The sequence below is a fragment of the Beta vulgaris genome, chromosome 2 (assembly GCF_026745355.1).
Source record: "Beta vulgaris subsp. vulgaris cultivar EL10 chromosome 2, EL10.2, whole genome shotgun sequence".
NCBI classification, from domain to species: domain Eukaryota; kingdom Viridiplantae; phylum Streptophyta; class Magnoliopsida; order Caryophyllales; family Amaranthaceae; genus Beta; species Beta vulgaris.
The window spans coordinates 54,178,239-54,205,903 of record NC_079203.1 but is presented as its reverse complement, the minus strand read 5'-3'; the positions used below and the strand labels follow the sequence as shown (position 1 = coordinate 54,205,903).

The 27,665-nt window shown below is 33.0% G+C and overlaps 2 protein-coding genes across 3 annotated transcripts; both read left to right on the top strand.

Annotated features, from left to right (window-relative positions):
• Window positions 1-10,600: 10,600 nt before the first annotated feature.
• Window positions 10,601-12,268, top strand: LOC104883624 (zinc finger protein 10-like). The gene has a single exon (XM_057393113.1). It carries the CDS (start codon window positions 10,729-10,731, stop codon window positions 11,536-11,538), a length of 810 nt encoding a protein of 269 aa, XP_057249096.1. The 5' UTR covers window positions 10,601-10,728; the 3' UTR covers window positions 11,539-12,268.
• Window positions 12,269-19,603: 7,335 nt separating this feature from the next.
• Window positions 19,604-27,312, top strand: LOC104904607 (tropinone reductase homolog At5g06060). Of its 2 annotated transcripts, XR_007271667.2 has the most exons (6): window positions 19,604-19,786; window positions 19,934-20,141; window positions 23,282-23,498; window positions 23,583-23,689; window positions 23,795-23,905; window positions 26,931-27,053. XR_007271667.2 is itself a non-coding variant. In XM_010692905.4 (5 exons), the coding sequence occupies exons 1-5, from the start codon at window positions 19,716-19,718 to the stop codon at window positions 27,117-27,119; spliced, it is 792 nt and encodes a 263-aa protein (XP_010691207.1). In that variant the 5' UTR covers window positions 19,612-19,715; the 3' UTR covers window positions 27,120-27,312. The 2 variants fall into 2 exon arrangements, 1 of the variants encoding a protein (XP_010691207.1); XM_010692905.4 differs by lacking the exon at window positions 23,795-23,905 and having other exon boundaries at window positions 19,612-19,786; window positions 26,931-27,312.
• The last annotated feature ends 353 nt before the right edge of the window (window positions 27,313-27,665 follow it).

Genomic DNA, 27,665 nt, shown 5'->3' with positions numbered 1-27,665 from the left:
CCAACACCAGATACCGCACACTTTCCCTTGAACATGTTCCTTATTAACTGTGCACTTGTAATGGCTGTGCTCATACCTAAAACAGAAAACAAAACATCATGAGCCGAAGCTCAGTAACATACTACCCTAACAGCGTAAATTCATTTCAATTCATTTTATTTGCAAACAGGGAGAAGAGAAGATAGTAAAACATATTTCAAATTCGTAATGAAATAATAGCGAAGTAAACAATTATAAATAGCATCTTGATACTTCATAAGTTCCCATTATCTTTTCATCTTTTAGCTTGGTAACTGGCGAGTATAGACATGTGATGACCCTCAAGGAGCCCAGCTCCCTTTTTGGGTACACCACCATGTGATGATCCTCAAGGAGCCCAGCTCCCTTTTTGGATACACCACCATGCGATGATCCTCAAGGAGCCCCGCTCCCTTTTTGGATACACCGCTCGCACCCAAAATAGCATGCGGTACCCCTCAAGGAGCCCAGCTCCCTTTTCGGGTGTACGGCGGGTGCGAAGGTACGTGCACGACCATAAAATAGATAAGCGTAACATTATACTGCCAGAACCTCTTTCACTTTTATTTATCATGTTTCGTTCGTTTAGCATTCATCAGCATAAGCCATAGATCTTTCATGAATCATACTTGAGCATCAATAACTCATAATATCATCATTTACGAAACTCATTCGAAAACAATTTAATCCCACAATCCATATAATAATCACAGCGCAAAATCCTTAACATAATTATAAACATCATTTCATAAACACATTTCGAAGGGGATCGTGGGTGTTAGCAATAGATGTTACATAGTCGCACATTTTATATCCCGCACACCATGTAAAACATATCATAAACATTATATAAAAGCACCATAAAACATAGTTGGAAGGGGAGTGCGGGTGTTAGCAGTAGATGTTACCTCCATTCCTGCGTAATAACTTGAAAGCCGGGGGAGGCTGTAATATCCTTTCCGTTTAATCTAACCATGAAATGACGCAACAAAATATAAATATTTGATCTATTTTAACAATTGTCCTTTAGCTATTATTAATCCTTTTTATTATCGAAGATTGTTGTTGTCGCTACATATATTTATTATTTAAGCTTACGTTACTTTAATTAATAGAATTATAATTTTACTCGTCATATGTTATACCATTAAGTACTTTGTTCAATTTAATACGTAAATTATCTCTAACAAGTTAATAAAACAATTTCAATAATCGTAACCCAGCAAATCGTAAGTTACTAATGTTCATTCGTTATTTTCATATTACAAGGATAAATTGATAATTATTATTACAAGACGTGATATGTATTAGGTTTCTTTTCTTAAAAGAAACATTTAGCTAATGAATTAAGGGCATGAATTAATAAGGTAAAAATATATAATAAGAAAATTCGGATTGGAGCCCAATTAGAGTTCTATTTAAATACTTGGGCCTAGATTAATATCAACTCATCTTTAAAAAAAACTTAGAAGTATGAAGAGAATTTCATACCTCTTGAGCAGACACGAAAGGAGAGCAGAGGAGGGAGTTCGAGATGGAATGGCGACGCGGGGGAGCTCCGGCAGAAGATGGCGGCGCGGGGTTGGTTCGTCGGATTCGTCGAGCGACGGAGGTACGTGCAGCAGTGGCTGCGGCTTGAAACAGAAGGTGGGGCGCGAGTGAGAGAAGAAAGAGAAAGAAGGGGCGAGCGAGTGAGGGCGTTCGCGGCGGTGGGTAGGTGTGGTGGTGGCGCACAAGAGGCACAGGAATATGGCGGCGCCGCGGTGGGGCTGCGGTGGCTGACCCGAAACAGAGGAGGAAGAGTTGCGAAAAAAAAACAGAAGCTTTGGGGAGCGTTTTGGTGGCTTTTTCCGGTGAGGGTTAGCGGGTTTTTGGCGAAGAAAGTGGAATGGTTGTGGTGGTGAATTGAGGGAGGAAGTAATGGGTATTTATAGGCATAGTTGGGGGATAAAGTTCATGAATTTGATGGGTTGATTTGATGAAGAAAAACTGAAATTTGGGTGGGTTTGATTATAAAATCAGATTTTTAGGTAGGTTTGAATTGAATTGAAGTTTCTAATTGCAATTGAGTTTGTTTATGTGAAAAAAATTCTGGTTTGGATTACCATTTCCGTTGTCGGGTTGGTTTGAGAAAGAAACATGGTGATGGGTTGTTTTGAAGATGAATGAAACAGTAGTTTTCTGTTTTCTTTTGATTTTCACTTTCTTTTTTTTTTTTTTCTTTTTCTTTTTCTTTTCTATTTTTGTTTTCCTTTTTATTCTTAATACTACTAATTTGTATAGTAACCAATTTGTTTATTACTTTGTTTCCTTACTTTAATTTATTGTTTAATTTAACAAAACTTTATTATTATTTGTAACTTTAACGATTTAATTATCATTATGTGGTTATAGAGTAACAAAATTTCAATAATAACTTATGATTAAAGGAAAATTTTAACCATTAATTATTATTATTTAATTTAGGCGAGTTTAAATTTTCGAGATATTACAAAGAGTATAATATTTATTTGAATATTTATGGCGATGTAGGACATGTATCTTATATTTGACTATCCTCTTAAAGAATGATCTATGTTTTGTCTTTTATTTATTTAAAATACATTTACTTTACAGGCGTATTTTATGAGTAGTAATTCAGTTTATTTTCACTAGGTAATTGAGATTTTTAGGAATAATATGGGGAGTAGTGTTTCAATAAAAAAAAATATAAAGTGATATTATCTGATGATGTATATTTATCTCTTTAATTATTTATTATCCCAATTGATTGTGAGCTGCGCCCCAAAAAAATAAATAAAAGTGAATATTCTCTAAAGTTTCTTAATTCTTTTATGGTTTCCTACTGCATGTTATTTGAAATTTTTGTTGCAAGTGGGAGTTTAGATAATAATAATCTCTGTAATTCTTTGCTTTATAATTGTTTGAAAATTGATTTTTGTCATTAGTTTATATTTTCAATTGTGAGTTTTTTGTTTTTTCACATTTTTATGTAATTCTTTTTGGTAATATTGTATAACTTTCATTATTATCCATATTTGTAAATGAGTAGATAATTAAGAAAATCTTTTTTATTATTTTGTGAGATTAAGGGTATATCAGTCTTTTCAAGAGGGGACACCACAGCTCCCCTCTTGGCTTATATATTAGAGATAATAATATTTATATATAAGGATTTCCTTGGGAAACCATCTCTATCTTTAAGAAAGCGTAGTAGCACATCAAAGAGTATCGTAAAAGTTAATAGTGCATCATTTTGTACGTTGCGTTTCGCATTATAATACAATGAACAAAACAACATCCTCAATAAACAAACTAAGCATCATTAGTCCACCATCTACCAATTGGGAGTGTTGGGGGATTGAGAATGCCCAACTTGTTAAGTTAATAGATAAATTGCTTCTTTTCAAGAGCCTTTGTAAATATATTTGCTAACTGAGCATGAGTGGGAACGAACATGAAAAAGGACAATAAGGCCATCAGCGATGTCATCACAAACAAAATGAGAGTCCACCTCAATATGTTTCGTTTTGTAACCTATGCTACAAGGTATAATTTAGGAACTAGTTATTAGGTCCGGGCTATCCGGTTGATAAGGAAAAATTTATTTATTAATATTGTAATTTAAAATGATAACATTGAATACCACTTGGTCTAATGGTTAAAACTTTAGTTTATGAACTTGAGGTCACGAGATCAAAGCGTATACTATGCAATTTTTTTTAAAAAATTAGTGTACATGGATTACCTGAGATAAAACACCTTTCAAGAGAATGACACGTGGCACCGTTCCTTGTTCAGGAACGCCTTTTAATATATTTACTAGTTATTAGGCCATGGCTATGCCCCGAGTAAGAAAAAATTTTATTTGTTAATATAATACTTTATGATAATAACACTAAATACAATTTAGTCTAGTGGTTAAGACTTTAGTATATGTACTTGACGTCTCGAGATCAAACCCATATACTATGCAATTTCTAAAAAAAATTATTGTACATGGATTACATTAACTAAAACTCTCTAGTGAGAGTGCCACGTGACACATTTCTTTGTTTATGCACGTCTTTTAATATATTTGTATAGATACTAGTCGTATATTTTTTTATCTAAAATTATCTTGTTAATGATGTAAATTATTGAGGTCGTTTTGTAGATGTTATTCTCTTTTTAATTGAAGGTGCTAGATTTTTAACTGTTCAATATCTTCAATGAAAAATTTAATCGATGATTTAATAATTCCTTATCAACGACTCTAATATATTTTTTTCACGATTATATATAAATGTTAATAAACCATATTGTGTGAATTTTGTAGATACAAATATAGTATGTTGTTACGATATATCTTTAATTTTTTTATTGAAGATTCTAATTAATTTTGTGAACTGGTTGTGTCAATCTATTTTGTCAAGTTATTAATGGTGATTGCACATTCCATCTTTGACTTACTTATATGGCAAGTTGCATTGATTTTCATTTTCTATTTTTTTATAACATGGAAACATTGTTTTAAATTATTAGAGGATACTAGCCTTACATGCACGCAATGCGTGCGATAATGTGTGATAGCATATGAAGTAGAAAATAAAATTAATTCGGTAGAAAAACTGTCTTTACATTTTGTTTTATCAAAAAATGATGTTTAGTTTAAATTTCCTACTTTTCCCCCTTTTTCATTCAAATAAAACATACAGTAAGTTATCTTCCTACTTTTTTTTCTTTTTATTCCCTTTTCTATTTTTTGGTGTCTCCAATGTGTTGCCTTATATAATAGAGATAGATTTCAAGATTTTATTAAAATAAAATTATGATCCAACAAAAGATTTTATTTGAGTGTATTAATGATAAAAACATAAAATCTTGAATAATGGATAAGGATACATACTGAACAAAAGATTTTATTATAATAGAGATAGATTTAGGAATGATAGATAAGGATACATATTGAATATATAGATAATCATATAAGATTTTTAGTTGATTGGAGTTTGAAATGAAAACTTTATATATAATAATATCTTATATAGAAATTTTGATACTCTTGATTAATGTCTCGTGGTATAGGTTAGAATAGTAGACTAAGTATCACTATACAAAAATTATAAAAAGTTGACATTATAGAAATTCATATCGAGAAGGATCTAATAAGATATGTTTTTGTGCGTGTATGTATATATATATCCATGAGAATTTATTAGTCAAAGGGTTTAAAGTTTGACCATGAAACAATGATTATATTTTGGGTAAAAACATAACTAAAGAATTAATAGTCAAAGATACGTATTGAAGTCTACTTTATTAGTAAGAGGAAAAGATCCAATTTAAAAACAAAACAACAAAAGAAAACTATGGGGGGATTAGGCCTGGAAATGTCACACCTTTAGCATCCTCATCCAAAATATGATCAAGATAAATATATTATTATAGGACCGGGCCGACCCAATAATATTTTGTTCAGTATAATATAAATATCCGTCGCTTTATGGGCCTAGCACTGTAAATTCACAGTGGAATTAGCTCAATTCAGTGGTCTGGCCCAGCCAAGTCATATATTATTATATACCCTATTCAAATAATTGACTATTGTGTTTGTGACTTCGTGTGGATGAAATTCTTGTTGGTTTGCTTCATTACCGAGCTGATCATGGATCGGGCCTGACTGCACCTAATAAAATTTGTCCATTAGTCGGACTAGGTCAAAATTCAGGTTGAAATTTTGTGTCCAAAGCCTGTTATTTTGGGCCAAAATGACCGGATTTTTCGGGTCAAAATCAGGTCGGGAAAAAAAAAGACTGAAAAGTCATTTGTGGCTTGTCCAAAACCCGCCCAAAGCAAAAATATCGGGCCGGGCCTGGTCCGATCGCGGGCCAAAAAAATTTGCCTAAAATCCGGCCTAGAATCGGAACGGACCGAGTCAAAATGATCAACTCTACTTCGTTCCCACCATCCCATATTATCTGCAATATCCACTTGCTTGGTTTGGATCTTTTACCACCTTCATTTCTTTTTAATTATCACACTTTGACATTTTACACTATTCATAAATTTTATATTAACCATCCTTTGTGATTTATACATGAATAAAAATATAGTCATGTGAGATCTTGTTTAATTATTCTTAACATGTATTTTATTAATATGTACTTTTAATAATTTTACAAATATAAAATTAAGATAAATGATCTCAAAGCTATGCATTGACATGCGTGAAAAATGCAAGTGTAACAATTAAAAAGAAACAGAAGGAGTTATATGTGTGCTTGGTTTGTAAACGGTGGTTTAATTTCTCCTTTTATTTTATTTTTATAAAAAAAACACTTGCATACTCAAATTTTGCATTTTTATTATGAGATTGAAAGTGAAAATTTTGAGAAATAGTGTATGAATATGACGCTCAATATAGAAAAATTAATTACCAAATAAAATATATAGGAAACTCTATAATGTAACCTTGTAAAAGTAATCCGTTTTCTACCACAACTCACATTCTATCCCCATTTTGTATTACCTCGAACTATAAAAATCCTATCTAATTGGAATGGCATTAATTGTATACTAAAGGCTTTATTTGCTAGTTTGAAGCTCTTTCTAGCTATTGCGCGAAATTTGCTTGTTTAGAGAGGAAAAATTCATATTAAGTGTACTATGCTCATGCTGGTACACCGTACACCAAGGTGTACTATGCTCATGATATATCCAGTTGTATTATAAAAGTTGTACATTGGATGAAAAATATAATTGTGTTAAATAATAAAAATGTTATTTTGTTAAAAAAGTTAATATTAAATCTAATGATCTAATTAGGGAGAAAATTAAATATTTATGATTTCCAAAATTTGAACTCGAGCTAATTCCTCTTATTTCAAATTCATAAATTTTCGAAGGGAAAATAAAAGGTTTTATACAATCTAAAATTTTCTAACCTATGCCACAATTAGATTAATCAAGAGTATCAAAAAGTCGTATATAAATATCATTACACGTACATAAAGTTTTCGTTTTAAAATCCAACCAAATTGAAAAAATCTTACATGATTATCTCTAACTTAAATCACTATCCTTATCTATTATCCTCAAATAAAATCTTATTATATAACATTTTTTCAATGAAAATTTAAAATTCCTAACCTACGTCTTGGGATACAGCTTAGAAAAATCCATAATTCTAATCCTTCATGATACATCAATACATGTATAATTTGATACTTGTTGATCACTTTAAAGAAATAAAAATAATAAAAGAATTGAAGGAAACAAATTGATAGTAATTGCAGTAAGCGTGTGAGACAGTGAGACATTACCAGAAGTTCATCCCTAAATAGGGTGGATGAAGAAAGCAAAAGTCATAGTCACGGGTGAGAGTCATTTTCACGTAGACAAAATTTGCTCAATAACAGGAATTATAATACTAATTAATTATAATACTCCATGCAATTATCCGCCTTATATATTCAAACATTCAAATGTGGACCGTTGGACGTATCTTTGCTGAAGAAGACCATAATTTTGTTAACACGTTCATCAGCCAACTAATCAGAAAACCACTAATCACAGGAGTTTCTTACCGCCTTCGATAAATAGACTAATCTCATGCGGAAGTTTGTATGGGTACCTCAAAGGTCAACATCCTTCCTAATTGGGATTTTTTTCTATACCCAAAGCTCGAACTCGAGAGCTTGGTTAAGAAGCGAGAGGCCATTAACCACTCACGCCAAGCTCGATTGGTAGAACCCAGCTAAGATTATGATTGATTGTGGTACGTAACATATATACTAAGTTATTAATTAAGTTGTTTAAAAAATAATGCATGCTCGACATAAGATTCTATATATATAATTGAAGCTAAATTCCTTCCTAAGTGCACAAAGTGAACTTGACAGCATGTCAGCATATCCTAATAATCTACTAAATTGACTAATTGTTAATGTTAGTTTTAGGAGATCATATCCTATAAAAAAATTAAGTAATATATATGTTATGGAAACTAATGTAAGAAACTACTACAAAGTCTACAATATATTGGTTTTGTTTGAAATCTTATCAATCTGACAACTATCTTAACTCAACATTAATATTTTTACGTAAGACTATGAATTATATCGAATTTATCAAATCGTACGTGTATTTGATCATCCACTATTTGAATTCAGTTATAATATTTTTTACATTAGACTTAATCTTAGATTTTATTTTTCATATATGAAATGTATTATTTTTCCATAAATCTGGTTGGATTCGATTTCAAGCTATGTTTCAAACCATTAATGCAAAATTGCAAACATTATTAATAATGGTAATCTTATTTTAATCTAGTTGTTGATAAGGTGACACGTAGAAGAAGCTATTGGATTCAGGTTTGATATTACTCTACCTCCTATTGATTTCAGAATGAATTTTCATTGTTCATTTTCATTTTCAGAATGAATTTAAATCTCATTATTTGGACTAAATTATCATCCATTCACTCCTAGATATAATTAACTAGTGACAATTACATAATTACTCATCCATCCCCAAATTACTATCTATACTAATATATTAAAAGGTGTGCGTAAATCAGGAACGGTGCCACGTGGCGCTCTCCCTAGGGAGTTTTAGTTCATGTAATCTATGTACAATAAAAAAAAAATTAGAAATTGCATAGTATAGGTTTTGATCCCAGCCATGACCTCAAGTTCATGTACTAAAGTTTTAACCACTAGACCAAATTGTATTTAGTGCTATCATATCAAAATACAATATTAGAGAACGTATTTTGTCGGACGCCATAATCTTGGTCGGACGACTTTCAGGTGGTTCCAATTTTTTTTCAGGTAGTCTTCATTTTTTTTCAGGTGGTTCCATTTTTTTTTCAGGTAGTCTTCATTTTGTTTTCAGTTAGTCTTCTTTATTTTTTAGTGGGTTTTTGTGCTTCAGTTAGACTTACTTGGGTTTCAGTTGGTACGGTCTTTATTCTTTTTCAGGTAGTCTACATTTTTCTTCAGGTAGTCTTCATTTTGTTTCAGTTAGTCCATTATTTCTTTCAGTTGGTCCAACTGAAAGAAAAGAAAGTCCAACTGAAGAAAGAAAAGAAAGTCTAACTGAAAAAAAGAAAGTCCAACTGAAAGAAAAAGAAAGTCCAACTGAAAGAAAAGAAAGTCCAACTGAAAGAACACAAAGTCTAACTGAAAGAAAACAAAGTCCAACTGAAAGAAAACAAAGTCCAACTGAAAAGAAAACTAACCTCAAATAGAAAGAAAGAGAGGAAAAATGTCACAGTCACTTGAGCTGCTACTGATACAATGTTTGATGCCTGACAATGATGCTCGAAGGCAAGCTTATACACCATTCCTCTCTGCTGTTTTGAACATTAGGAGCTTGCTGCTGTTTGTAGTTGAGGAGAAACCTCCTGTTTTGATGCGAAAGAAGATTACTGGCCATTGGGCCAAGCTTTCTCCTCAACTACGTCAACTCGTTAAACAATCACTCATTGAGAGCATCACCCTCGAGCATAGGTTCGAGCATAGGCTTCCAAAACAGCTTTTGGCCATAAATTCTCATACTTTCTTGAACCAGCTTTACTCTCAATAGCTTTAATGGCGGCATCAGTCCATAACATCTTTGATAATTCCTTCTTCGACATCTCTACTGGGAAATATACAGTCAATGGCCAAAATCCGAGATGCTGGTGGTGGTTGTGGTGGTGGTGGGTTTTACGTGGGAATGGTGGAGCATCCTTCGACCGCCGTCGTTGCTGTATATTATAGTACTGGGCTCAACCCGTCTGACGAGAATATTAGGTCAGACGGTCTGACCCAATACTTTCATTATTAATAAATAAGATTTTTCTTACCCGGGGCATAGCCCGGGCCTAATAACTAGTTATATTGAAATAATGTAGCAAACTATGTTGTTTTTGTGATTTTATTTTATTACGTGGTCTCCTCAAAAGTCATTATGTGTTCCGCCCATGTTAAAGTTATTCTCCGGCTTCGTCCCCTTCCTATAACCTTTAATAGCTAACATGTAACAACTCTCCTATATCTATCATTATTGTGTAACATGACCAATAGGCAATAGATTACAAATTATAACATGAAAACCTACATTACAAATTGTTGCTTTCATACAAAGAGCAATGGGAGTCGGGAGACATAGTGAATATAAACACATATGCAAAACAAAAGTCTCAATCAATTCAAATTCCATAACTAAAAATGGCCATTCAGGTCAATTGTCTTCTTTCATTTGAGCTATTTTAACCATTGGGGAGCTCAGCTAGGTACCATCAAAGGTATAACAGTTGCATAAAATCCTTCTTATGGGACCATCCAAATAAATTTTGCCAAAAATAGCAACTTGCACACATTTCAATGTTCATTTAAACAGTATAACTCTTCTAGGAAATTAACCCAAATAAGAGTTTCAGATTCTCATCTACCAGAAACATTAAACTTCTTTTTTCTTCCAAAATTAACTCTGTACAAAAAGTCACTCCATTGACTTTTTACCCCCTTACATCCTCTTATAAATCTCTCCTCTTGTCCTATTTAATTCTCAAGTTACTTTCATGCCTTAAATTTCTAATTAACACATATACTAACCAAACCATTTTGATAATATATAGTATATAATTATATACTTCATCTTTCATCTATAGTACACATATATATCTAGCTAGCTTAGCTAAGGTCTTGTATTACAAGGCATCATATTATATATAAATCAATGGAGCAAGCAAAATGTTTGAATATTTTGTTGAAAGCAAAAAACATGAAGAAACTTAATCAAAAGTCATGTTCTTCATGGGAAGATTATCAAGAAGAAGCAGCCTTTGCTAACGACGCGATTCGAGGGATCCAAGGAGGATCAGTTTGGCCTCCAAGATCATATTCATGTAGTTTCTGCAAGAGGGAGTTTAGGTCAGCTCAAGCTCTTGGAGGTCACATGAATGTTCATAGAAGAGATAGAGCTTTACTCAAGCAAGTCATCACCACCCATAATATTGATAATGATGATGATGATCATCATCATCATCATCATAGTCATCATGATCATGATCATCTTCGTCATAGTCATCATGATCATATGAGCATCACTTCCAAATCGATGCTTCATCAAAACCCATCTCAGGTTTGTAGCCCTAAGACTAGAGTAGCATCACATCCTTCATTATCTAGGGTTTCTTTCAATTCTAGTAATAGTGGATTTAAGAAAGTAATTAGTAGTACTAATGATGTTGTTTTTCAAGCTAATATGTCTATGGGGTTAGATTTAGCTATTGGGACATACCAAAAAGAAGAGGATTATCATCAAGAGGAGTTTTTGAAGTATAATAATAATAAGAGGTACAAGAAAAATGGAGATTATAATGTTGCTTTGTTTCCATTCTTTGATCAAGAGATTAAGTGTTCTACTAATGTCAAAGATGGCGATTCTCGAGTACCGGAGATTTTGAATCTTAGAGCCAGTAAATCTATGGAGGAGTTAGATCTTGAACTCAGACTTGGTAATTCACTTCATAATAAGGTAAAGTAGCAATCATACATACTTTGTTTAAGGTGGACTTAATTAGCATGTAATACCCATCTTTTTATCTATTCAATTTGAAAAAGCTAAGGTTAGATATTATTGTATTAGATTAATTACATGGATCTAATCACATATTCATGTCGGATTGTATAAGCAAATTAAATTCAATACAAGCAATGAGTTGGTTAGTTGTGCCAATAATTATTGCAAGTTAAGAAGTTACTCGTTGTATTTTTTTTTTTTTTTTATCCATATGAGCCACGAATGCAGTACAAAGTATAAAGAAGGGGGGAGAATCGAACTTGTGATCTATCGTTCACAGCACCTCAATCTTAACTATTAGGCCAAGACATCCTTGGTTAAGTTACTCGTAATTTGCTAAAGTTCTTGAGTATATATGTAACTTTAGTATATGATCTTAACAGAAAAGTTGAACTTTCCATATTACAAGTAGATGTATGTAATTGAATTAAATAGTATTGACAACGTACATACACCTTATTAATAATGTTACATCATTATTATTTTTGTCATATGCATGAATAAATTTGATCTGGATTCAAGCTAGAAAGTGACATGCAATGACAATGGCACTAGTATACATGCGTGAAGCTTGAAAGCTCATTTTTCATACTACGATACTGCCAATCAAATGTATCCAAATCCATCATCAAGTAAAACAAAAATGCCCTAATAATGCAAATTATGTTATCTGCCGCTTTATCAGGTAACATATATGCAGAAAACTATAATCACTTTTTTACAAAATTAATGCAAACAATTTAAAAAAATAGAAAGTAATAAAAATAATGAAGTTTTAATTATTAGGTGAAATAATGCGGTTTAAAATGTGTTATTTAGGTCTTCTTATGACTGTATATAGTAAAATAACTTGGAAATATGGTTTGGAGATTAAAGTTAATTGGATGTTTTAACATACATGTTTGATAAAGAATAGTAAATATTTGTATAATTAAGTATAGAGATTAATTATGTTATTTTCTAGAGTTGTACTCCTACTAAATTAGGTTTGTACACTTTGTATATGAGAATTCTCCGACTTAAAGAGAGTTACACAATTCTACATGGTATCAGAATCATCTGAAATACCCTTATTTCAACCTTCTATTACCCTAGATTCGAGCTTCTTACTCAATTAATACCTCGAGGAGAATCACACAATTCTACAATTCCATTTTATCTTTGTGTATTCTTTCTATCCAATTACTAATTGTTTTTTGGAGGGTGTGCTCTTTTGATGGCTAACTAACACCTTAATAGTATTCATTCAATAATCAATACACAACACTATTATCACACAACATACTTACATACATGCCATACTGATACTGATATATCTATGTAACGGTCCATATAATTAAGCTTAGCTTGCTTGGTGGAGGTGATGGGGAACTCACCTTGTGACTTGCATTGGAGGTCACAAGTTCGAACCCCACTACCTATTTATGCTTGGAAGTAAGGATTCCCTTATATCCCCTACTCTCAAGCGTTGACCTTTGTAGCTGGCCCGGCTGACCTGAGCGAGGTGTTGGTCCAGTACTCCAGTAGGATCTTCTTCTTACCAGTGGATCCCCAGTGGGGGGCGATAAAAAAAATGTAACGGGGCATATTAATATTACACCCTGAGTATATGTAGACTGTAGTACAATACCTCTTTAATGTGAGGAAGTAAAACAAACATATTATTGATAAATAATCTTATTATCACCTCATGTTAAGAATATAATATTTCTAGTTATCCCTCGATCGAAATCTTAAGTAGAACTTAGCTCCAATTGAATCAAAGATACTAGCAAATCCATATGAAGGACCAAAGTAATTAACCAACTTGTCAATTAAGATAAAACAAAGTTTGTCATAGTCGATAAGAATGTTACTTGTGCATTTGGTTAATCATAAGGAAGCTTAAATATGTGTACATAGGCGTTGTTCACGGGGTCCTTGTCTCTATATTATTTTCTTTGACTTGTGTAGATTTTGTAGATACAATATATACTTAGGCTGAGATCTAAGGAGTTTTGGTCGAATGATTTTTTTGGACATGTTTACAAGACAAACACTTAATTAGTCCCTACAATTTGTGATTAGTTAGCCCTAATCCTAGAGACTAGATTCTTATATAGTTGTAAACACGTGTATATGCCCCATAATTCTACGAGTAAGTGGATGATAACTCTATTATCTTGTTCATGGTAATAAAAGACTAAAATGAAAACAGTTGATTAGTTTGTTTATGTATGAATATATGATAGTAGATCTAGTGTAGTGATAGTGATGGTGAGGTGAGGGGACTTTTTTGCCTTAATTTTTTCTTTCAAAATTTAAAATTAAATTAAACAAAGTAATTAGACATTTTATTTCAACGCAAAATAAAAATGGGTTCAATATTTTGAGAAAGTAAGTATATTTTGATTGATGTATGTATAGAAGCATAAGATGGAAAGAATAAAATACTGTAGCAAAATAGTGCTACTTTTTGTATTAATAACTAGTTATTAATCTCGGACTATGCCCCGGGTAAGAAAAAATTTCATTTATTAATATAATACTTTATGATATAACATTAGATACAATTTAGCCTAGTGGTTAGAACTTTATTATATGTACTTGAGGTCTCAGGATCAAACCTATACTATGCAATTTCTTAATTTTTATATTGTACATGGATTACATACATGAACTAAAACTCCCTAGAGAGAGCGCCACATGGCACACTTTCTTGTTTTCGCACGCCTTTTAATATATATTGTATAGATGGTCAAGCATAATTGCATAACACAAATATCAAACAAAAATGTTAAATTTGCTTAATTAAGGCTATGTTTAGTTCACCTGAAATTTTCTGATCTGAACTTATCTGATCTAATCTGAACTTATTTTTTCTGATCTGATCTGATCTGAACTTATTTTTTCTGAACTTATTTTTTCTGAACTGATCTGATTACAAGATCTTATCTTTTAGATTTCTCTCAATATATAAGAAAAAATATAGTCATGTGGGGTCTTGTTTGATTCGTCTCAATGAGTACTTTATTAATATTCAATTATTATAATTTTTACTAATATGTAATGAAAGATATTTAATAGTAAAAATGAGCTTTTAAAACTGACTGATCTGATCTGAACTTATTTTTTCTGATCTGATCTGATTTGATCTGACTAGATCTGAAATAAGCAAAAATAAGGTGAACTGAACATAGCCTAAGAGTGTACACAGATTACATACGTGCTTCTTTCCTCACTTTCGACAGTATTTTCCTAGTACAATAATCGTTGTAAATGACAAGTAGTATGACACAAACCTTTTAACCAACCAAAACTACATAAAATCAATTCTTTCTTTTATTTAATATCCAAAAAGAAAACCCTAGTTTTCCCCTTAAGGTGTACTAATTGGCTTGTGAAAAATGTTGTCCATAAGATATTTTTTTTTTAAAAAATGTCGTGTATAAGCATTGATTTTGAAATTGACAAATGACAATCATATCAACTGAGTTAACTCATAAATTACAACAAAATATGCATGCAACCACGAATGAGTAGCCAGTAGTTGACAAAGATGGTTCATGCATGCAGTAAAAGTATCCCATTCTTCATTTCTTCCTCTTATTTCAAAAGTATATTCATGAAACATCGCTTTTTTAGTCTTAAATAGACTTATTCTACAGATTTTCTTTGACAATGTATTTAAACTGAGATATAAAGAATGGTTTCAGACATGATCATAATACTGAAAATTCAGCTTCCCAGAAAAAGGAATACGATTTATCCCTTTACCCATAAACTGTCATGCCTTTATAGACAGATCGAAGAGGTGAATTACTTGGTCGATGTTTGATTTTCCAGGAGATATTGTTACAGAGGAGAGAGAAACCAAGAAAACAAACACAAAGAAAGTGGCAAACGGTTTTTACTTGTATCTATAGTGTATGGGGGCTGATTAAGGGTCTGTTCGGCAAAAGTAGCTGTTGTAGTAGCTGTTAGCTGTCGGAGTAGCTGTTAGCTGTCTACTAGTAGCTGTCAGCTTTTAACTATTTAAGTAGTTGTTTAACATATAAGTGTTTGGTAAAAGTAGCTGTCGAGATTGTATGAGATAAAAATAATATATTATTTAATCAACAATAACATGACTATTTATTTCTACCAAAATAATTTACCTATCTATCCCTATCTAAATAATTTTTTACTACTAACAAAATATATCAACTCTAAGGCAATTATTACAACACATTTAGTTATTTTTTATAACCATTAAAATGTGAAGGTATAATATTCTTCTTACAATACTGATTTATCTAACTTATGCATGCAAATTGCAACATCTCATTGATGTGGCACGTTCCAAGAGCTCCAAATCAGGGATGAACAATAGAAAGAATACTCATGCTACATGGCAGATTATACACTTTAATGGAGAACAATAGATTCTCTATTAATTCAATTAGTTTAGGAGAAAAATCCACAAATATTTGAACAATCTCGCATAAGACAATTGAAATTCATTAACTCTGCCAACTTTCTAACTAATCCCCTTCTGAGTTTCATATAAGGAAGCCAACAAAACCCTCAAAATTACCAAATCAATTTATTTCATCTTCATCATAGCTCCACAAATTACCCTTTTTAATTAGAAGTGAAGCTTCCAACACTCTTTTTCTTGTAATTTCTAGCCTTAAATTTTATGGATTTGATTGGTTTCAAGTGTTGAAGAAAATAAAAACCACCACCGTTGAAGCCCACCACTCCGCCTCTCTCTTCTAATCCATCAATGGATGACACACTACTGGAACCACCATCACAACCAGCAACTCCGCCGTCGTCAACGACGTCGGCAAAACCCGACAACAGAAATGGCATCAATGGATGAGTTCTTTTTCGCTCGTGTTTTCTCTCACCTCAGCCAACCCCAAGAGGTGATTTGCAAGAAAAATCAAGAATTTCCTCCATTGTCATCGAACTCGAGGAAGAAGATGAGAATTTCAAGGATTTCTTGTATTTTTTTTGGGAAAAAAAAGTTAAAAAAATTGAAGAACGCTACTTTTGCTTTTGAACGCTATTAATTGTAACGTTTATCAAAAGCTATCTAAACACTACTTCAAACTCCAAACACTACTCCCACCTCTATAATACCAAACACTTAATTAGTGTTTTGACTTGGTCAAAACACTAAAAGCTAGTTGAAAAGCTAACGCCGAACACGCCCTAAGTTCCTTACCGGTTCACTAGAATCACTATAGACCGTCAAGGTCTATATATTTATCATAAGGCTCCTGACTACGTCAAGACGGTTTTATCAGGATACTTTGATGATACTCCTAATCTGGACTATTCTCATATAGGCTTTGGCCTGATCCAGTTACTATCTAACTCGTCTATGGGCCTAAAGATAAGTATTGAAAGAGGATAGAATTGTATCCAACCAATAGGAGCAGATTCCTACCTTCGCTAGGACACTGTCGGCTCTTATAAATACACCTTGATCTGAGTCATAAGGTACGTTCACAATCATTATTATACTCCTCTTGAGAGATTTCGGTTTACCCATTACCGACTTAGGCAGTAGAGGGATCAACCTCCGAGGTTAGTTTACGTGCTCTGTTTTGCAAGACATTAAACAGGCTTACGTATATCGAGGATACCAGTTCACTACCTACCATTTATTTCATACCTAAATATGTAGGAAGTGTACACAGATACTTATATATTACTCGGTCTCTTAATTTTAACTCATTGTACGAACCCGTGTTAGTTTTTTAACACTCATATATAGATATTGCCACTTAACACTTGATTTTGTACTTTTGTACATAACTTATGGAAGCTTTTTATAAAGTAGCTAAAATAGACACTTGAAGATATATCAGTGTTACGACTGAAGTACTTGAGTCTGAGTAGCATAGCCGAGCTAGAAGAAAAATAAAAGAGAATTATTTGGAATATTATTTGGTGCAAAACAGTTAATTATAAATAGAGTTTGACTTTATACTAACTAGCTGAGAAACTGGTGAAGGATGATTTAAGGGGATGAGGAATTTTGATGCACAGTAGAGACAGGGGTTAGCACATGGGTGTATTTACACGCAAGAAGTGCCAAGTTTCAAGAGATTAATTATGTGATTCAGAAGCAGTGGGCATGAAATTAATACACTCAAGTAATGTGGATGGTTACTATAATTGGGTTGCTTTGAGAATCGCCAATGCAATGGTTATAAACTTGTAATATGAATGTATGATGTACTGATGTTTATGTATCTATATCTACTTCTCTTAGGTCATTTGGTAACTCCAGCTAGTGGCATGTTGATCAAAGAGAACTTGAGTTGGTATAATAGTCCATCATTCTCTTTGGTTATTACTTACTACCCTAGTTTATTTAGAGCAATTCAATGTCGCTTTTTGGGTCGGGTTGTAACCAGAATTGTCGAGTAGGCTTTAATTTAGGAAGGTTCGTGGGTTGGGTTGGTGTGGTTTAGGATGTAACCCAAACCAAACCGCAAATATACGGTTTGATGTTTTTCCAATGCAAATCGCACCGCAATTTTTCCCAAACCAACCCAAAACTGATCACGCAAAACGGTTTGGTGCGATGCGGTTTGTGGTTTAACCATTTTCCTCCATGATATGAGTTTTGTAATCTAAGAATTACAAAAAATTGGTATACAGTTGTTGATAAACCAATGCATAATTCTCAGAAATTACTAATATATTCTGAACAGATGAGTGGAGTTTGGAGGAACAAATAAGTGAGGGAGGCAAGGGATTGCAAAGAGGAGCAGATGACTAGATAACTAATGAGTGCAAAGACCTAACATAATACTCAACTTGTATAATCGTGTATTACCTCGTATACTTGTATGCATGTAAATTTGTCAATAAATTTCTTTTTAAAAAATTCATAGAAATTTGCGATTTCGGTTTAAAGAAATTCGAACCCAAACCAAGCATACCGCGGTTTGTTTGAAATATCAAACCAACCCGCAATTCATAAACCGCAAACCAACGAAAACTGCGAAAAAACTGTTTGGGTTCGTTGCGGTTTGGTGCGGTCCATACTGCACTATGAACAACACTAGGTTTTATAGAGGTCCACGTTATGTATTAGTTTTTATTTTATAACGATATAAAAATAAACTACTTAAGTACTTTTCGATTTTTTTGTTGTCACATCTCAAAATAAAATATGATAAGAATGAGTATAACTAAAAGGGTGTGTTGTTTCACCTTAATTTATTCAAACATAACTTATTAAACCTGATTACATCTGACCAACTTTAATTTTACCTTATGTTTATACCTTATTGCACTTAATTAGACCTTAAACTTATTTTTTGTAATTTAAATAGAACACCGTTTAAATTTAAACTAGTTATTAGGCCCGGGCTATGCCCCGGGTAAGAAAATTTTCGATTTATTAATATTGTACTTTGATATGATATCACTAAATACAACTTGGTCTAGTGGTTAAAACTTTAGTACATGAACTTGAGGTCACGCTAGGGAGAACGTCACATGGCACCGTTCCTAATTTACGCATGCCTTTTAATATATTACTCCCTCCGTTTCATATTAATCTACACACTTTGACATTTTACACTATTCACAAATTACACTTTGACTCTCGTTTGTGATTTATACGTGAATAAAAACATAGTCATGTGGGATCTTGTTAGATTCGTCTTAGTATGTATTTTATTAATATGTACTTTTTATAATTTTTACAAATACAAGATATATGTCTTCAAAGTTTTACATTGGCATGCGTGAAAAGTGTAAGTGTGTAGATTAAAATAAAACGGAGGGAGTAGTATAGATTCACTATACCATTACTATCATAAATTTGTAAAATCTTAGAATAAAAAATTGAAAACCGAAACGTCTAACAAACCTTTAGGACAAATTGTGTAATAGTAGATTATAACCATCTCAAATTCTCAACTAGTTTTGCAACATGCTAAACAAAAATAACCAAGAGAGCCCATGTCCATGTAACTATGTAAGTAACACAACATTTCTTTTCTATGGGACTAAAGAACTTGCAAATTCAAGGCCCAATCAGAATGTAAAGTTATTTATCCGAAATTACTTATCCTAATTCACAAGTTCACTAATAATTGCTTAATTTTGTTCCTCAATTTTCAAGAAATTTCATCAAATTTGCAACAATGGCTAAATCTCAAAGATGGTCACTTTCTGGGATGACTGCTCTTGTCACAGGCGGTACACGTGGCATTGGGTCTCTCTCTTTCTCCCCAAAAATCTTTTCTTTCCTTCCAAAATGATAAAAAGATGCAATTTTGGGTGTTTAATTTTTCTGGGTTTTCTCTAAACTAATTCTAGTTTCAATGATTTTAGATTTTGGGTGTTGATTTATACTTTACAGGAATGCAGTGGTGGAAGAATTAGGTGGGTTTGGAGCAAAAATTCACCTTTGTTCAAGAAATGAAGTTGAATTAAACAAATGTTTGGAAGAATGGAAGATTAAGGGTTTTCAAGTATCTGGTTCTGTTTGTGATGTTACTTCTCGGGAACAACGACAAAAGCTCATGCAAGATGTTGCTTCAATTTTTAATGGGAAGCTCAATATTCTTGTAAGTTTTTTTTTTGGTTATGAAATTATGTGTTTAGGACTGGTAATCTTAAGTAATTGAAGATTAAAAGGGTAATTTCTGGTCTGAAATTATATGTTATTACTAGAATCACAGTTGGTTTAGAATGTAGGGTTTTGAATACTTCCTTCGTTTCATATTACTCGCTACACATCTCAATTCACGGACTCATAGGCACCATGTGAGAGGAGAGAGTTTATTGCCCAAAAAGGAAGTTTAGTAAGTAATGTGAAACTTCCTACAATGGAAGTGTAGCGAGTATTATGAAATGGAGGAAATATGTTTATGCCAATTGTGCTTCATGAGCACAAACTTGTAAGAAATTGAGTATCTTAGAGTTAAGACTATCCAACTTTTGGAACTTTGTGGTTAATTAATCTTGTTATGCATCACTGAGGTTGTTCACTAAACCTCTTTTCTTCAAAGGAAGTATTTATACCTTGTGCTTAGGTAGCAGGATATGATATGCATATGGAACTTTGAATTTAAGTAAATGGGATGTCCTGAATTTACAGGATCACTTGAACTTCTCTCTAAATCAGAAACAATTGAATTAGAATTGAGAACTCAATAAGATTAGAAGATTGGCCGAAGAAGTTTCAGAAAGGAGCTTGAGGTCTAAGGATAGTATCTTTAGTTTTTTTCGAGCATATTTGCGTAGCAAAAGCCGGTATAATATGGCCAATTGCTTCTCTAACATAGTAAGTCCGATAACCTAAATGTTAACCACTTTGAAATGCCTAAGTAACCAACTAGTGTACCTAATTGATAACAGAAATACAGTAAAATGTAGGACATTTGAATATAACTTCTCTCTTATGCACCCTTGCGCCCTAAGTTGCACTTGGAAGCTTGAAGATGATGCTGTTGTTCAGCCAAAAATGTTAATTCACATATCTGCTTACATTGAGATTGCACATGAGGTGTCTGTAGAAACCCATGTGGAACAATCTCAATCCAGCTTCAGGTGCTTTGTTTTCTGATAGCATAATTAGGTGGACTACTACATGGCTCTATTGGTGGATTTTTGTGTAAGAATGAAGTGTTTGTTTTTCTCTTTCTAAAATCACATACAGTATATGATTTGGTTTATGGTTGTATAAAACTTTTGTGATTTTTTATGTCTATAGTTTTGGAGTGGGTGGGTTGTTTGTAAGTCTATTCCTAATGAAGATTTCAAGTGATGTCCTCAATTGATAATATTTAAAGCACATACATAGTAATTTATACATCTTTGTTCTGATTTTACGGTCGAATTTATAGAAAAATTATTTAATTACAGATATAGATAAACCAACATGTCAAGGAGGTGGAATAATTCATCCAATCGAAGCACAATAGAATTAGATTGATTTTATACAAACGGTCAATATGAAACTTTTGAGTTTGTAAAAATTCGATTAACATCACAATAAAAATTCTAATGAGGTTGGCTATTTCCTTATACAAATGAGTATATATCTTTTATCTAGGAAAACATCATCTTGTTTGATTGCCCTTTATTTGCCAATTGTCTCAGCATATACTTGTAAGTATTCCCAGAACATCTAACTAGCGGTCATACATATAAAGATAGTGAAAAGTAGAAAGATAAATGAAATATCATGATTGTTGCTAACAATTTTTGGCGGCATGCAAGAATGAATATACATATTGATTTAAAATTTCTCTGAATACACCTTATAAGCCCTCAAACTATAATAACTCACTCGATGGTTATCAATATCTTTAGTGCCTTTAACAATCTTCACCTTCTAAGTAACATTTAGTTGATATTGATTTGAATTTTGAAGCAATTCTACACTTTTCATCAGCTCGAATGACAGACTTTTGAGAGTTTATAATGCCTTTTAAAGTCAGTAATTATACAAATCAACTATATGTTGATTTATTATTTGTTGCATTGGTTCCCCCGATATCTGAAAAAGAAGAACAAGATACTATCAGGCGATGTATAAATCTAGTTAGAAAACATGATACTGTGTACATATGTTTCGGAAGATGGTTTTGGTTAGGGTTGTGAAAAATTGACCTAACTCATTTACCGAACTCGAACCTAACCTGAAATAAACGGGTTTGGATTGAGATTTTTGACCCATTTAAGAAAATGGGTATACACGACTTACCCATTCAATTAGCTGGGTTAGGCTAAGGTTGACATTTTCAACCCGAAAGTAACATGTTTTGATCTGTTTAACTCATTAAAATATAAATTTTCTAAAAAGTTGTGTTAAAGTTGGTGAAAATTTAAAAATTACTAACTGTAGAACATAAATACTGAAAAGAAAATCTAATCATGCATACTTTTATGTGAATTTATTGTTGAAAACTTATATATTTTAATAAAATTTAATAGTAATATATATATATGTAAATGGGTTAAACGGGTTATATGGGCAACCCGTTTAATAAACAGGTGGGGTCAAGTTTAATAAACGGGTTCGGTTTGGGTTGGGATATGTTCAACCCGTTTATTATTAACCCGAACCCGACCCGACCTAATCTGTTAATCAGCCCTAGTTTTGGTTGATGCAAATGTACTTATGTATAGTATTTGGGAATTTGCCTTAGTTTTCATTTCTAAGTACATTTGTTGACTTTTGCAGCCTATAACCTAAACTATCTGAAGATTTATTGCTTTAGTGAGGGTTGAAGGCTTGAAGCCAATGGAGTTCCTGCACATGTGAGAGAAAGAGGTCAACCATAAGGATGTGTTGACATCTGGGGAACATTTTACTTCATTGTTCGCAATTCCCGTCATTTTTGAATTCTGACTGAAGAAGAAGTCTGTCTCAGTCAAAATGAATGAACAAAAACTTCTAAAGCAAATTCAAATGTTAGTGTTAAATTGAGGAAACCAACTTTTCCTTTCGTTTCGATTGCAGTGAATTTCTCTGTCAATCAGAAACATTCAATGAGATTTGAGGAGTCAGCAACCCGAGAACATTGTAAGAAGAAAACAAGTAATGTATGTGCAATTCAAATAACCTTATGCCAACTCAGAGTACCTATTGGACTTACTCGACTTGCCAATTCAAATTTCAGTTTAAGAGATTTTGAATGACAAACCTTGGGTATGAATTCTCGCTATGTATAAAACTATAGTCATTTTGCACCTGCAGGTAAACAATGCTGGTACAAATATAAGAAACTCAACTGTTGAGGTTTCTCCTGAAGAGTATACAAAAGTCATGGCCACCAATTTGGAATCTGCGTATCATCTCTGTCAGCTTGCGCACCCTCTTTTAAAAGATTCTGGAGCTGGAAGCATTGTGTTCATATCATCTGTAGCAGGGGTTACACATTTGGGTACTGGATCTGTTTATGGAACTAGTAAAGGTGGGTTATTTTTTCTGTTAGCCTTTCTACCTCTAAATAAGATGAACATACATCTAATAACTATATTCTGTTTGCTTTTTTCAGCTGCAATTAATCAGCTTACCAGAAACCTGGCATGTGAATGGGCTAAAGACAACATCAGGAGCAACACTGTTGCGCCTTGGTATACCAGAACCTCACTTGTGACGCATGTAAGATCCTTATATTTCTACGACTGTCTACTTACATGTCTTTGGTGGTTAATTGGCCATATTACTTGTTTCACCTTCTGTACACATATCATTTTAACTTTTAAGGACATCAGCATGAGTGGAGCAAAAATTACAGGTCATGGAAAGAGCAAATTGTTGTAGTCACTACGTACTGAAGTTTTGGTGTTCAGCCTCTGAGGTTCTGATCATACCTTAGTGAGTGCAGTAGAACTTCTTAATTTGGGAACTGATTGAAGTTTTTCGAGCTAATAAGGTTTTGTAGTTGAATGCTGGAGTATGCCTTTAGGAATGTCTCTCTCTTTATGAGAATAGGATAAGCTGTACAGAATATATTTCTTATTACGACTCTTACTAACTTGCTCATAGGCCTGTACTATGTCCATGTGGAAGGAAGAATAATCATTCACATTGATAACTCTTTTGAAGGGAGAGAAATTTAGAAAAGATGATTTATTTTTTTTTAGGAAAATCCGCTGTGTATAAGACACTCATAGTGAGTAATTTTGCCTATAGAATTACATGCAAATCTCTCCTTAATCTTATGAATCTGGGAAAGCCGAAACTACCACGTGATATATTTCCAGATGACTTTACTGTTTAGCCACTCATGCTCTGCAGTCTCCACTATTGGGGAGGACAGTTTTGTCTATACGAAGATGAATACCTCACTTGTCTTTCCTCGAGAGTCGAGACAAATACTTTTCTCAACTGACCATCCTCGAGCATCTTTTGTTCCGTATAACCTTTTTTTAGACTTGTAGGTGACTAAATATTTGGAAGGAATACAAGATATGCATGGTATTCCCTCCCTCCCTAATCATGTGCTGTATTTCCTTTTTGGGAGTTGGAGTATACCCAACTTTGATCGTATATTGCATTCAACTTATAGGGAAAGTAATATGATGTTGGATTTTATTATATTCATCATGACGTATAATTGCAAAATATCAATTTTCTATAATTTATACTAATGCATACGTAAAGATATTAATAGTCAAAGTGTCAAACATCTACCTTGAAGACCATAATAAAGCAAATGGAGCATATAACTAGGGACACAAGGAGCACTTTAGTATTCATGTCGTTTTTATTTCTGCATCATGCATAATAGAATATAGTCATATACTATAATGATGTAATGCACTGTTAAATTTCCACTACTTATGTCGTAAAATTTCCATGTTGAGTATGTGAATTACTGTTTTTTTGTGGTTGAGCTGGCAATGGATGATTCATCTAGTGTAATAGCCTCGTGTTACCGTCACCTGCATGCCTGTGATTTCATGAATAAACCATTCTAGGAGCTGGATTTGTGATTGGCACAAAGATGATACCTACTTTCTTAGAACATCATGCATTGTTCTCCTTTTAGAACTTCATATGCCTTCATGCTTGTTATTTCGTGAATGTTGACAATATATACAAGTCGTTATTGTAGGCCACACTGAATGGGATAAGGTTTTTTTGCTGGATAAATCATACATTCTTTATGACCTTTTTAGAATTTCAAGTTTGCTATATCTTGTAAATGAACGAAAAAATCGCGAGCCTTTAAAAGGTCTGCCTCTTAGCTTATTTCTTTCATTCTTTGTAATGAAAGTGTTAATTATAGGATCATTTTGCTTGAAATCTCTAAGATTTATCTCTTCTTAAAGCTTTAAGCATGAAGTTTCTTGTTCACATACCAAATGAATTGTCAAGATAGATTACGTTATATTCGTAGTCTCTTAAACTCCCACTCAACCTTCCACCCTCTTTCCCAATAAGACTCTTGGACTTCTAGATATCTGAGGACTACGATGATCTTATCTGTTGAATATTCTTGTTGAAAAAGGAGCATAAGAGCTGAACACTTAGTGGGTTTTGGCCCATGATGGTGATGTATAATATTGTTTCAGTTTTTTAGGATAACTGGATAAGCCATGTAGTCATGTACCCTCCATAATGAACCAACCACCTGATCTGCATAAGTTGGAAGGATGATTAACCCCTCTCCCTTAAACAAAGCCATCACGTGCTCGAGCGCTCAATTGCGAGGAAGGTTTGCGTTAGGCTGTTAGGGTATTAAGTCATCCCGGACTCAGGCTTCAGCGAGCATGCTAGCTGGGGCCAGCTTGCCGCCTCCACCCCCTGCAAAAGAAAAGAAAACCCTTTTTGAATTGGTGATGATTGCAGTAGAGAGATTGTTTAGCTCAGGTTTTCAGATCCCGCTACTTCCGGTGTTATTATCAGAGTGTCTGTTTCCCCACTGTGAGCCTCTCTTGCTTCTCCCACTTTATCTCTTATCTTAGACATTTCTCTTCCACTCTTTTTGCCTTTTGGGACCAATTTAGTAAAAGTGTTGAGATTATCCAAATCATTGTCCTACTCAAGTTTCTCTTTGTGCTGATCATTTTCAACATGTGTGTTTTAATTTCGAAACCAATCTTTTTATTACCTTTAAATTCATACTATCATTAAAAAGAATTAACTTTGATTGTTCTATTATGGTTATAGTGGTATCGTTTATTTTAGCATAGTGTTATTTCTTTTCCAAACGAAAATATGGAGCCACAAAAGATAGGAATAACTCTTCTTTGATAATGTTGTGTAAACAAGACTCGGGAACTGATATAATTACCCTTACGGCCTATTTGGTAGTCGTTAATAAATGGGGATGAAGTGTAGTGATGAGTTGGGGGTATTATTGTTTTCATAATGATGTTATGCAGCTAGCACTAAGGTGTTTAGACCAACTCAAAGATAGTGATACTAAGTTAGTCTTACCTACCTGTATAGCCCACCAAGCCACCAACTAGGAGTAAATTATCAAGTTGAAATGGCATTACTTACCTCATATACTAATATTTGCCTTCATTTTCAAAAGCTTGAACCATAAATTTAATGTCAATCTACTTAATAATATGTACAAATCATTAAGAGACGCGTGTTAAATCTACGGTATCTTTTCTTAATTATTTAGTGATGAAAGTAATGGTCAAAAACTCAAAATTAATTAATTTTGACTACAAAAGTCAGCCATTACTGTAAAGGAAATGGAGTATCCTACTGTTGTTGATTCTATCGTTTTCCCACATCAAAAGCTTGTTGAGATGCAACAATGTCTTCTCCTCATGTACATTGAATTTGGTTCTAGTTTCATATATACAAACTATGTAGGCACCTTAATTGCTGAGGTAACCTACTAACTCTTTTTCTTTGGGTTGGTTATAATTTTCAGTTGCTTGCTGACGAGAGCTTCGTCGACAAGGTCATTTCGCGCACTCCCCTTGGCCGTATAGCAGAAGCCGAGGAGGTGGCGTCGATGGTGGCATTTCTCTGCCTTCCTGCAGCTTCTTACATCACCGGCCAAGTTATTTGTGTTGATGGTGGAATGACTGTTCTTGGTTTTAACCCTGGCCTTTTCTAGTAATTGTTTGATTGATTATTTCACTATCGCTTTCTGTCTCTCTCGGCTTTTAGTAGACACGGTACTACTTAGCCTTTTCTTGGTTGTTGCAAACTTCGACTATTAAATATATTAGTATGGTATGCACGTGATGCGTGTTAAAATAAACAAAAGGTCAATTGTGTAATAATATATACGGAAAATTGTTCATAAAGTTCATTGTATATTTTTTTCTGTTTTTTGAAAACCAATACATCAAGGATGATGTAAATATTTTGTTAATTGAGGGTATAGTGGTAAAAGATGGTGAATTTGTATTTTATTGTTTAAGGGTATAAAAGGGTTTACCATTTTTGGTGTCTCCTTCCTTTTCTCTTATATAATAGAGATTAAATTGCGTATTCATAAAATTTATGTTTTTACAAAATGAGATGAATTAAGCAAAATTCTACATGAAAACGTATTGTCATAGATTGACGATAAATTGCGGTCAAAATAATTAATATATCCCATATCTTGAAGAGAAATTTTTACAAGAATATATTTCTCACATGCAAAAAGTCAATA